The 13601-nt window shown below is 35.0% G+C and overlaps 1 protein-coding gene across 16 annotated transcripts in view; it reads right to left on the bottom strand.

Annotated features, from left to right (window-relative positions):
- Window positions 1–13601, bottom strand: part of CDC42BPA (CDC42 binding protein kinase alpha) — a 331875-nt gene that overhangs the window by 67120 nt on the left and 251154 nt on the right. For 8 of the 16 annotated variants that reach the window (XM_054519311.2, XM_054519266.2, XM_063724982.1 and 5 more), the window contains 3 exons: window positions 12412–12488; window positions 11294–11341; window positions 2056–2094 (listed from right to left, as the gene is read on the bottom strand). In XM_054519311.2, the coding sequence (XP_054375286.1) occupies window positions 2056–2094; window positions 11294–11341; window positions 12412–12488 (164 nt within the window). The remainder of the gene's footprint in view (window positions 1–2055; window positions 2095–11293; window positions 11342–12411; window positions 12489–13601) is intronic. The other 8 variants (XM_024248084.3, XM_024248085.3, XM_063724988.1 and 5 more) reach the window with 2 other exon arrangements.

Raw genomic sequence — 13601 nt, 5'->3', positions numbered from 1 at the left:
AGAAACATTATTTTGTAATACTACCTCATTCATATGACATTTCATAGTTACTTAATTTTAAATTTATTAAAATACTGCATTTTCTTGTCTAAAAATATGGTATATAACATAAAATCTTATGCTACTGTTACAACAGAGGCCATTGTTAAGAATGGTAACTGTATGTGTCCTACTGAAATACACTGATGTCCTAGGGAACACTGAGGTTCTACACTATACCACTGAGATGCTTCTATTTAACAGCTGAGTAATTTGTAATTCTTCAAGCATCTTCACAGGCACTATTACTTTTCAGTGGCTGACTTTTTTTGTGAGATACTTAACCAAAGAAAAATTGAAGGAGGCCAGGAAAGCAGATAACCAAGCCTATTATATTTACATTTAAAATAATCATATGTAATTATAAGTCAATAGATTATGGTTAATTATAGTTTATTCATATCTCATAGAATAAAGACATAGAATTAAGGAGAGACCTTATAACAGCTATTTCCCTCCAAAATTTTTTTCTTATTTCAAGATGCACAAAAAATGTTCTAGGTGGCCAAGGCCCCAGAAAGTCTGCAAGGCAAGTGAGACATAATTAATCCATAATAAAATTAGAGAAACAAATCCTAAATTATAACCTTATTGGAAAAAAAACAAGTAGTTAAAAATTTAGTTAATTCACGGGCTGATGATTTGACCCTAATATAATTGGGCACACAACATATTGGTTTTCCCTTCTAGAGGTTATGTAATGTAATCAAAATATATTCAGATTCATTTGATAAATCCAAATATCTAATGGTTTTAAGTCTCTACAAGTTTCGAAATAAGCAATCAGTTGAACTAGTAATCTTTCATAAACACAATAATTAATGAGATATCACTTGAATGCAGTTCTACTGGCCATAGTACAGGTATCCGAAATGCTTATTCATTATTAAGCTGCAATCCGAAATTATATATGCTGTATTAGAGTTATTCATGTTTATTTTACAACCAACCCTCCAACATACCAGAAAGACAGGACCACAGGAAGCAGCAGGCCACCCCTACTGCTTCCCATGCCTACAACAAACCACAGAATTCCCTCATCTAGAACTTTCTGAGTCCAAGAATTCTGAATGTAAGGTGTTGATCAGTCTCCATGGAGATGACTGGTGAACATTACGAACTTGTATCCATCGCTGACTTTCTTTTTGAATGTTACTATTTTACATAGTATATGAAAAGCCCAACACTGTCAGCTACCCTGTCGCTTTTCAAATAGGGAGTATGTATGTGTGTTTATGACTAGTGTTGGGATGTGGCTGGTTTAGAAAAATTCCATCTCTGGGCATGTCAGAATCTTGTAGCACAGAGGTAGTGGCTGACACATTTCAAGTTGAGAAACACAGAGCTAGGATTAGTATAGGAAGATATTTACAGTTTGTTAATAATACATATATAAATAATGTTACTGATATTTTTTAAATCTTGGAATTATCTTAGAATAGAAAGGATTTATTATTAACATTATTTCCTCAGATCTAGATATACAGTTTGGGAGATTCCTCTGAACTAAATTAAAAAAAAAAAAAAGATTTCTCCAGAACTGATTTACATAAATTATAGTCAATAAGAGGTATAATTTGTTCCAAATCATTTTTGAATTTTGTACAACATGAATGATCAAGTTTTCTTTCTACATAATTAAAATCTCTAAGAAACAATCTACATATTTGCTTACAACAGATTCTTAGGAGCTCATGTACTTTATCTCTGACTACTTAGAAGGCATACTTCAGGATCACTTTTCCCCTTGATCAAACTAAAAAAGATATCATTTTAGTAGTTTGGTTATAGTAATTTATATGAACATTCCTAAAGCTTTGCGGCCAAAGCCAAAAAAAAAAAAAAAAAAAAAAAACATAAAAGCAGCACAGCAACAGCAGGAGCAGCAGCACAAAGCATGCAATAAATGTAATAATATACCACAAAAACATTAACAGGTTCCGCAATCACAGGCAAAAGGATGAGAGAGGGGTAAAAGGCCTCAGGATGGGTACATAAAGTGCAAAAGTCTCTTACACGTCTGCCTTTGCTAGCTGGAGTACAGGATGGAGAGCGCTTCAACAGAGAAAGGAGAATAGGACATGTTACAAATATTTACACACATAAGACTCTCAAGGACTACTATCGTATTAACAGACAAAGTATATAAACATACATATAAAGCCACAGTTTTGGATAGGCTGAATGTACGTGTATTTTTAGGAAAAACTGGAGGATAGGATGGTAAAGAAACAGTTGTTTGGACTACGTCTAAGGTTGACAAACTTTTCACTGACCCATGTACAGTGACCCACAAAATAAGGCTTCATCAAGTGACAGACAATTTCTTTTCTGGAAAGGTTGGCAGTAGCAGACTGGAACAAATGAGAACAAAAAGGATCTAGATATTTCTGATTTAGTGCTGGCAAACATTCAATAAAATAATGAACTAGCCTGGCTTTAGACATTTACCTAGTAAATTTTTACTCTTTTCAAAAATGATTCTTTTAAATGACAAGGGCTAAGTTAGGATTTCAGAACTAATTATAATAAATTAAAATAAAAAGTTATTTGAACAATACTCCATCCTGACTCAACTTCAGCCGTAGTCAAAAGAGGGACTTTCACCTTTCTAACATTGAAGAATTAAGTAATTAGGAAAAAAGTAACAATTATCTCAAAAACTTTTTTTTTTTTGAGATGGGAGTCTCGCTCTCTCACCCAGGCTGGAGTGCAGTGGCGCAATCTTGGCTCACTGCAAGCTCCGCCTCCTGGGTTCATGCCATTCTCCTGCCTCAGCCTCCTGAGTAGCTGGGATTACAGGTGCCCGCCACCACACCCGGCTAATTTTTTGTATTTTTAATAGAGACAGGGTTTCACTATGTTAGCCAGGATGGTCTCGATCTCCTGACCTCGTGATCCGCCCACCTTAGCCTCCCAATCAAAATATTTGTGTGATGCTCCAGCAGTAGAGCTTCACTAATATGAACCATATCTACTTCGGCAATTTCTAACATTCAATCCAACCTAACGTTTGTTGTGAGCTTATAATACGTTGGATACTAAGCCGACTTTGCAAGGGATTGAAAGATAAACAAGACATGGAAGTTCACAGACTGGTAGAGAAGACATCATGCCAGCAACAATGTGACAAATGCTATCATTGAGATACGTACAAGGTTTGTATGGGAACCTAGAGGAGGGATAGACAAGATTTTCTCGGGGACCCAGAGGAGGGAACTTATAGACTAGGTCTACAGGAGTTATAGAAGATTTAAGAAAAAAGTGAAAAGTTCAAGAATGAGAAACACTACCAAAAATTCAATATTAGTGTTACAATAACTCTGGCAGGTAAGTAAATAGGAACTACTTTTTTTTTTTTTTTTTTTTTTTGAGACAGAGTCTTGCTCTGTCACCCAGGTGGATGCAGTGGTGCGATCTTGGCTCACGGCAACCTCTGTCTCCCAGGTTCAAGTGATTCTCTTCCCTCAGCCTCCCGAGTAGCTGTGATTACAAGCGTGCGCCACCATGCGCAGCTAATTTTTGTATTTTTAGTAGAGGTGGGGTTTCACCACGTTGGCCAGGCTGGTCTCGAACTCCTGACCTAAGTGATCTACCTGCCTTGGCCTCCCAAAGTGCTGGGATTACAGGTGTGAACCACTGCGCCTGGCCAGAACTATTCTTTCTTTCCATAGGAAACTGGAATGGAAGATAACTTGAACACTGTGTCCTGCAGAGTTAATAGTAAACCGGGATTAGAAGGCCTGGAGAGTTCTAAAGAAGTTTTTCCATTATGGAGGCTAAAGTCTCAGGTTCAAACCTAGTTACTTTTCCTCAGTTATTAATGGGAAGAATCTCTCTCATTCCTTCTTGCCCCCAAAACCAAACAACCAAACAATAAACAAATCAACTCCAACTCTTCCTCTAGCTATCAATTCATATATCGCCCTTCTTCCTTAATAATCATAATAACATTTATTATGTGCAGAGTATATGCAGATCCTTTTCCAAAGTGCTTTACATATATGAATTATTTTAATTCTCACAGAAACCCTATAAGGTAGGAATTATGATCCTCATTTTAAAGATGTAGAAGACGGATCAACTTGCCTAAGGTTATAAAACTATTAAGTGGTAGAGCCAGGATTCAAACTTCCTCAGCCAGATTTCTGAAAAATGGTATACAATCACCGTCTGTACTTTCTAAACTCCCAATTAACTTCTAATACAGTGCAATTCAGATTCTGCTTTGATCTGATACTCAGCAGGTCAGTATTTCCGGTTTGTCATATCTGACCAGCCACCTCTACCATACCATCACACTGACTATTCCCCTCCTTAAAATTCTCCGCTCCTCTAGTTTTTCTGACAGGTACTTTCCTGAGTAACCACATACTTCTCAACTATCGCTTTCTTAGCTTTTGTGGAGTCCTATTCCTTCACCCTTTCTTCAATGGAGATTCCAGGTTTCTGTCCTTGGCTCACTGCTACAATCTGCCCCTTGGGGAATCTCATCCACTTTCAACTCTGATTATTTCCAAATCTCTGTTGCCAGTTCACTCTTCCTTAAACTCCTGACGCATATATTAAATATGTGACTGTCTGCTGGACATCTCCAACTGGATGTCCCTTAGGAATCTCAAACTTAACTTGTCCAAAATGAAGCTGTCACCTTTCTCTTCTGTTAAATCTTTTAATAATTATTACATATGGGACTGATTAAACCTAAGCTCCGTAATATGAAGTATAAAGTTGAGAAACACAGACCCTTATTCTGGCCTTTGCCAATGTCTTCATACTCATTTCTCAATCCCTTCCTCACCCTTTTTGTTTGCCAAGCAAGGGACAATTCAAACTAAATTGAAATCTCCCTCTGTCCACAACCCCGTAACTCCCTGCTCCCTCCCCTCACAAGTTTGCTCTGCCTGTCTAGAATATACTCCTCTTATGTAGTTGTTTTATGATTTTGCTGAACATACTCATCTGTGAAGACCCAGCTCAGGCATTATTTCCTTTAGTAAGCTTTTCTGGATCCTCCTGGTTCAATCAGAAATCTCTCTTCTTTGTATTCCCATGATATATGATCTTTATCTTTTATTACTATATTTCCCACATGGTGTTATAGTTATCTGGTTATATATCTGTCTTTCCCATTAAACTGTCAGGGCAGGAAATATTGTATTATGCTTAAGGGCAAGAAATATTATGCTTAAGGGCAGTAAATATTGTATTATGCTTAGCGTAAACTTTCAAACTTAAAAATTCTCAATAAATATTGAATGAATCCTTCTGAATGTCCATAGTACTTAGCCTAGGTATTTCTCATGGCATTTATTGCTTTCCACATTGCATAGTGCGTAACTATATAATTATTTTTCTAATTATAAAATAAGCATTTTGAGGTCCATTTCCACATCTGCTTTGTCTTTGTATCCATTATGCCCCGTATATTACCACCCACGTAAAAAGTGCTAAAATGTTTAACATTAAAAAAAAAATTTTTTTTGGCTATCTCTACTTCTAGACTAGAGTCTGGAGTGTGCTAAAACCATGAAAAAGAGCATGAATATCTCAAAATAAATATATTATCACTATACTAAAAACAAGTTAAAATGCCTCCCGAAACTATCTTTGAAAATGAAGGACAATACATTTTCTAAGCTAATACCATTTAAAGCTAATAATGATACTATCACCGCAGCAATGATTTCTTACCAGTGTTTACTTAGAAACTGTCTAATTTTTATGTTTTCAATATTGTTCTGTTTTCAACTATTTTTATGTTTTCAACAGAAAAGGTGAGTTAGAGGAAAACACACCCACACACTTTCTCTCTCATATATACCTACACACACTGTGGTTTTTTATAAACACTGAAATTGAATTCATGGCAAACACTACAAAGCAGCACCTTGTCTTAATGTGCAACCAAATACCACTTTAAAACATGTATTTCATATATAGGTCCATGACATGCCACCAAAACTTTAAGACTGAATATGAAGGTATGCACACAAGCAGAAACCAAAAGAAATAATCTCAGGAGTACACAATTTGGCTAATAGTTTTTAAGGTTCAATTAATCCTAGAGGTCTTATTTAATAAAATACCAAAGAAGAAATGGACTATGTAATCATGGTTCTTTCTCTTTAGATTGTCTAAATATATTATTATATTATATATGCGATAAAATATGTAATATATACAATTATGTTCAACATAATATATTGCCTAAGTTGAGGAAAAAATGCATGTAACTTTCTGAAATATGCAATCTTCAGGTAGGGTTGTGGTGAATATGTGGACAGAAATTGTAAAAACAAGAATTGAATGAGCAAATTTCAGGAATGCCAAAGAAGCTAGGTCTGATTTTGGTCATAGGACTAAAAATCTTTAAAATTTATGTTTTAAAATTCTATTTCCTACCAATTCTCACATACTATTGACCATCCCCCCAAGTATCGCTGAAACTATGCTGGCAAGCCTCAGATTTCTGTAACTGCTTGTAACAGAATGTAAAAGAAGCTGGGAGATAAAACCATGTGAAATCAAGAGATAAATTAAAGAAGTTAGAAGCCATGACTGAAATTAAATATTTTGAAGCATCTTAGTGAGATGTTATACAAGGTTAAAACCAAGTCCAGGACTCAGCCTGCCAATAGTCAGACTACTTGCTTTTCTTATATGCCAGAATATAAGAATGGAAAACAATATTAGGGGGACCAGACAGTTGGGCTATAGATACTATCTCTGTTTCTCTGTGTCTGACCTTTATATTCCAGAGCTTAATCCTTGATTTACTCTTTCATCAGTATATCAGAGTAAGAAAACTCTGAAAAACCAAGTTGAGTACATTCTCATTTTCCAGGCAAATGGGAAATTTCTATTTTTGTGAACTGGGACTAAATGAACAAAGTGTAGAATTTAATCAAATTCAAAACTTACTTAGCACATATTTAATATATGACAATATGTTTCTCAAATATAAAGAGCAAGCAGTTAATTTATATGATTGTAATTAGTATTATCTATAATATTCTCAAGCCAAGCTTTTTCAGGTTCGGCTGAAAAGAAAATGAACTGAAGAGAGTATAGGAAGTTGCTACAAGCTTGGTGTGATGATCCCTGGATCTGTTACTATTGGGATGAAGGGAATACATGGGGGAGAGAAATGGGAAAATCTAAGCAGCTGAGCTCCATTTGCTCCTCACCCTGTTTATTACCTAGAGAAAGAGGCTGGGGCTAATATGGACTAGACAGTCCAGGACTGGGCATGCACGGTTGAAGGAAAAGATGAGGGTAGAAGTGGGAATAATTTCTACAGCAGAAGGATCTTGGTATCTCTGTTCTACTGCTTTCTTAATAGGTTGAATGGAAATGCCTTTCTCAAGAGACCACTTACAAAGTAGTTTCAATTTCTTTTAAAATTAACTCAAACCCGGCCGGGCGCGGTGGCTCACGCCTGTAATCCCAGCATTTTGGGAGGCCGAGGTGGGCGGATCACAAGGTCAGGAGATCAAGACCATCCTGGCTAACACGGTGAAACCCCGTCTCTACTAAAAATACAAAAAATTAGCCGGGCTTGGTGGTGGGCACCTGTAGTCCCAGCTATTAGGGAGGCTGAGGCAGGAGAATGGCGTGAACCCGGGAGGTGGAGCTTGCAGTGAGCTGAGATCGCGCCACTGCACTCCAGCCTGGGTGAGACAGCGAGACTCCATCTCAAAATAAATAAATAAATTAATTAATTAACTCAAACCCTTCTTTATCTGTCCTAAAGAATATTTTACATAACAATGTATCACTACACTGTCCTAATCCCCAAAGATTGAGAACTTTAAAAAAGTCACTCTTAAAAATGGGAGAGTAACCTATCCACTCTTAATAACAGAAGAGTGCTGTAATGGTTAAAACAACTGGATTAAATATTTTCTAAGGTTTTTTCCTTTAAAACTCTATGATTCTACATGTAGAAAAGCCCAAATGCCTACATTCCCCCAAGTTGGAGAAGCAGAGAGTGTTGAGAATATGCTCTACTCTGCCTGGTTGACTCCTTTCATTTTCCCAGAGGGAAGGGAATGACTGGTATTACATATATTCCTTCTCTTCAAAGCTACTCTTACACATACAAGGATTGGCCAAACAATGTGACTTAAAAAGGAAAGCATCTTGCTCCGAACATCTTCCCACTGTGCCAAAAATTCCAGCGTTCATTTGAATTTTGAGTTAACAGGCAAAACATGTGGAGGAAAAAATAGGGGTGGGAACATTTTAACTTAAAACCGTACTGTTTTAAATAAAGTAACTACAATTAGAGGCCTGTGTGGAAGGGTAAAAGTAGGAGTAAAGAAGGTAACTTTGGAGGAGGAGAGGCACTGGTGGTAAAGCTCTGACAAATCAGAGGGCAGCATGAGAACACTGGGTTCCCAGAGACAGAGGGAGAAGAATGATAATATGTTGATACCAAAGGACTTGATTCCTGCAATTCTGGTCAATGCTAGTCTTATTCCCTTCTATACGTACAAGTTCCAGCTGCAATCAAACTTTAGGTCTTCAACATAATCTCCTCTATAGCAACGAGACAGAAAACAAAAAAGAATGTCCAGAAGGATGTGTATTACTCATTAGAGCCTTACCGCAAAGGGCAGGCATATAAGCATCAAGCACAATATATACTAGATTTGGCACAGAGAACAACAGAGACCTGATTTGCTCCTTAAGAATCCAAGTGCAGCCGGGCGTGGTGGCTCATGCCTGTAATCCCAGCACTTTGAGAGGCTGAGGCGGGCGGATCATGAGGTCAGGAGTTCAAGAGCAGCCCGGCCAACATGGTGAAAGCCCGTCTCTACTAAAAATACAAAAATTAGCTAGGCACGGGGGGCATGCACCTGTAGTCCCAGCTACTTGGGAGGCTGAGGCAGGAGAATCACTTGAACCTGGGACGCAGAGGTTGCAGTGAGCTGAGATCGTGTCACTGCACTCCAGCCTGGTGACAGAGTGAAACTCTGTCTCAAAATAATAATAATAATAATAATAATAATAATAATAATCCAAGTTCCTAGCAGAAAAAGAGCTACAGAAGAACTTGAGCGTTATACGAAGTATCTTGGATGCTGAACTCAAGTATGTCAAAGATTGAATACTGCTGTTCAAAACATCATTCTGCTATGACTTTGAGGATCAAATGAATGAATGATAACTCTGGGAAGGGAGATCATAGGTACAAACTCTAAAGAGAAACACGAAGTTTGTGCCATAAAATATTGGTGGTGGGTAGATGACTGAGTGATGAAGAGCTAAGAAAGTATTTAAGTGAAACTGAACTGATGGACGAGAAAAGAAGCTAAAAAGAATACAGAAAGGGAGGGAACCAGCTTATTAAAAGTAATAAGGGCATTATTACTGACGGCATTACATACACTGTTTCCTTAAATCTTCAAACAACATTATGAGATTAGTTATATTATTATTACTATTTGTCTGATGAGCAAACTTAGGGTGTAGAAAGGTTAATTTCTTCCAAACTATACACCTAGAAAGTTGTACAGGCAGGATTTGTGCCTGCTTATGCACTTAACCAATAAATTAGAAGAATGGATCTTAGAAAGCACATGAATGGGAAATCATGCCTTTTAGGAGCTGGAATATAAATAAAAGATTTGACAGCTCTTGTGAACTCAGCTCCTTTTTACTTCATGCTAGGAGTTCCCTTGCAGTGCAATAAAATTTACTTTTATATTTGTACTGAGCTCATGTTGCATTAACAGAGGGTAGAAGACGAGAAAGGATATTCCTGGAGGAAAAGTAACACTGGGAAATGGCTGTGGGGTGCTCAGGCATTACAGGTGGGTGGCAGCAGTGGCAGAGTGCCTGTGAGAGCAGAAACAAGCTGAGGACCTGGCTGGGGTGTGCATTCCTGAAAGATCTGCTGAGAAGACCTCATGTATTTGCCAAAATACATACTGCTCCTAGGTTTTACAATCAAATATATGTCTATTTTTTTTTGTGACAGGAAAAGGGATGGAGAGAAGTTTGTTAGAAATAAAAAGGTTTTCTAGTGGAAAGAACAACTAAAATAATTTACTCAAACCTCCTTCCCTTTCTTTTTAAGGTGAATAATATCTGTATGGAAATACCATATTGAGTATTTTAATATCCTGAGCAGCAGATTATAACATGCAATACCACTGTACACGAGGAGAGTTCTCTTTTTATCACACTATAGAGTTAACCAGAGTAATTATTTGTTTCGAGACTAGCAAAACACTTTGTTTAGAATGAAAATGTGCAAACTTCAGTATAAATATTGCAAGCATATTCAAAATCACTTTTTTGTTCAATAATTTTTAAACATCTAGATCAAGAAGTTCCTTTAGCAGAACATTATGCTAACTACTCTTCTGACTATAAGTATCCTAACAAAACAGAAAGAATAAAACATTTAAAAATCTCCCGATTTTAAAACAGTTCTATGTACAATATTTGCATTTGAATCCATTTTATTTCCCCATTTCTGTAAAGACTAAATATTCAACAGGATAATAAATGCTTTAGGACAAGAATTACTGTGCCATTTAATGTGGAATAGAGAGAATGTTATGCCAGGTAGTAAAGAGAATGAATGATACACATTTAACAGGAACTTCTAAATTATTAAACTGATAGAATTCAGGAGAGAAAGTGATAATGCAGTCAATTTATAGGGCACATAGTGCATATGTTAACTAAAATCACTTTGCACATTAGAAGAGAAATTCTGTCAGCATTAGAAATAAATCAAACATTGATTTATTTTAAAATCAGTACTCTATTATTGTCATACAATAAAACCTATTGGAGAAATTAATTAAAAGTAACTTTTTTTATTATACCACCAGAGGTTTATTTTTAACCAACATAGAAATTAAACAGTAAAGTGCTGAAAAGAAAAGGGTAAAGTAAAATAGAAATCACCAGGAAAAATAAAAATAAGCAATTATTTATATATATATAAAACAATAATTAAATAAGCATTCTAGTTTTAGAATTCTTACAAAGATTGAAAATACTGGGATTCTACAACAGTCAAAGCATTTTTCAAAGTAAATTTTTACTTCATTATGTTTAATACTGATAAATCCTTCATTATATTTAAGATAAGAAAGAAGCATATTTTGGCTCACATAAATTTTCAAATGTGGTATTTCTAAAACTGACTGCATTACTAGGCAAATTCTTCAAATCAATTCACTGATCTTTTTTACTGAAGGATGCATTGGTTTGAAAATCAAAGACTTACGTCATCCAAAAAATCAATCAGTGAAGATGAGGAAGAAGAAAAGGAATCCTATTTAACGAATACAGCAATAAAAAAATAGAAAATATGGATGAAGCAATTTAATAATAAATCAAAAATTTTGTAAAACAATTGAAAGGCAAATGACATTAATTCAAATAAATAAATGAGAAAAACAGTCACTATCATTGTTCTTGAGAAACTTAAGAGATTCATTAATTACTTTTTAAAGAGTGATTATTTTTCCTTTTCCTAAAGGAACAAAACACAATTCACATACTGTGCCCAAAATGTAATAAAATGAAGCTCATGACAAATAATTAATAATCAAATTAAATGTAAGTACTTTTGAAGTAACAACTAAAAGTAAGCAATGGAATTCCTGAGGCTTCTAATTCTTCCCACTGGAATGTAAGTTCTAGTGGGAAGGACTTTGTCTATTTTGGTCACTACTATATCTCCAGCACTTACAACAGTGCCTTGCACAAAGCTACATGATTATTATTTGTTGAATAAAGATATAATCACACTTAAATTTACTGAGACAAAAATATACTTGATAACAGTAAGCTGATTTTTTTAAAGCAAAGAATTTAAATACCAAGGAATGACCAAGAGTTACATAATCACAATTTCATTACTGTGTGATATGCCTAACAGAGTCTATGTAATACCTTTTAACAAAAAGCATTTCTTACTGTATAGTTTTTAAAGGATGAATTGATTTGAAATAAGAACCAGCAATACCTTATTGTCAGCTTTGACATTTTCTCACTTTTTATTGTGGCACTATGCTTTGGAGAATAAAAAAATTGTCAAATTATTTCAAAAGTTGGGATTTGTTCTGCTCTTAATGTTTCTTAAGGGAGATGAAATTGCTTTTAAATCTTATAATGACTCTCATGATTAAATCTTTCTTAGATGTTTTGTTAAACAGAGGTGGGATTATAGTCTCCATAAGAATGCAGAACATATTCCTCTGCTAATATGTTTTTGTTTATTTAAGATTCTAGGTTCTCTGATGTGGGAAGCAATAAAATGGTTTTATTATAAGTGAACTTTAAATTACAAAGTGAATTTTAAATTGACCCCAGAGGATATGTGACATGTTTAATACTTACTTCAAATTGATCCAGAGCATCGGTAGGCGTATTCAAAAATGCCAAGAAAGAATGCTGTGAGTCTTGGTGCTCTATACCTAGAAGACAGCAGCAACTTTTTTTAAGGCTACAACACTTAAAACTGATTTTAATGGATAACCTTCCCTGTCTGAATCTACTAAAAGCAGTTCACAAACTACTGTATTTCAAAGTTGATCACTATAATTAACTCTACATTTAAACAAAACTAAAATACACTAGTGTTTCCTAGAATATCACTTAATAGTTCAATTATATCAGTTTCCATGAAATGCTTATTTACGTTACTGAGTTTCTTTCTTTTTGTGTATAGTAAATAATAAAAAACCACATTAAATCTTTTGGTAAGCTTGAGAGAATTTAAAAATAGGAGTCTGTTTATATCTGATTTTTCTAAGCTAATTCAACACCAAACAGGCTTCTGTTTTGAAATACTCTTATCAAAGCATAGAGTATGCACTAATAAGAATAATCCTTTATAAGAAATTAATGCAGTGATGAAACAAATACACTTAATTACAAAAAAACTGTCAATCTGATTTCAGGTTTTTTTTATTGACAGGATGAAGACTCCAAACCCCAGTTTTTCTCAGATGAATTTTTTAAAATTCATACATATCTCTTGACTATGGCATTAACTTTAAATGCACAATTTCCCAAGTAATTCTTAAAACATACAAATAAAAAGACTAGGTAGAAAAAAACCAGAAAACAGCCAATCCTACATTTTTTACTTCCATATCCTTAGGAATTGACATCAGTTGATTTGAGTTTTTCATATTACTATCTAATAATATAACACAGTTATCAGGTAAGGCAACATGTTCAGAAATTCATTCAAATATTGAGAGTGTGCCAGACACTGTTCTAGACACTTGGGGACATAATAGTAAATGAAGCATTAAAAACATCCTTGCCCTCATAATGTAAATATCACATTATATTACTGAAGTAGTAGTATACATTATGTTATACAATAAAATTTTGTTCTGCAATATTCAAAATCCAAATTAAAAAGCTGTGGTAAACATGTCTTCATAAAGCAATGTGATAAACTTAAGTCTCTTTCAAGTTTAGGTCTATTCTAAAAATGATGCAATCAATGTCATCTGGCGTGCAAGTCATATTCTGCACTAGTCTCTCTCCTATTTGCCATTAGGGCCACGAGTTGT

The sequence above is a fragment of the Pongo abelii genome, chromosome 1, assembly GCF_028885655.2.
Source record: "Pongo abelii isolate AG06213 chromosome 1, NHGRI_mPonAbe1-v2.0_pri, whole genome shotgun sequence".
Classification (NCBI taxonomy): Eukaryota; Metazoa; Chordata; class Mammalia; order Primates; family Hominidae; genus Pongo; species Pongo abelii.
Note: the sequence above shows the minus strand (reverse complement) of the source record. Positions and strands in the feature narration are given on the sequence as shown.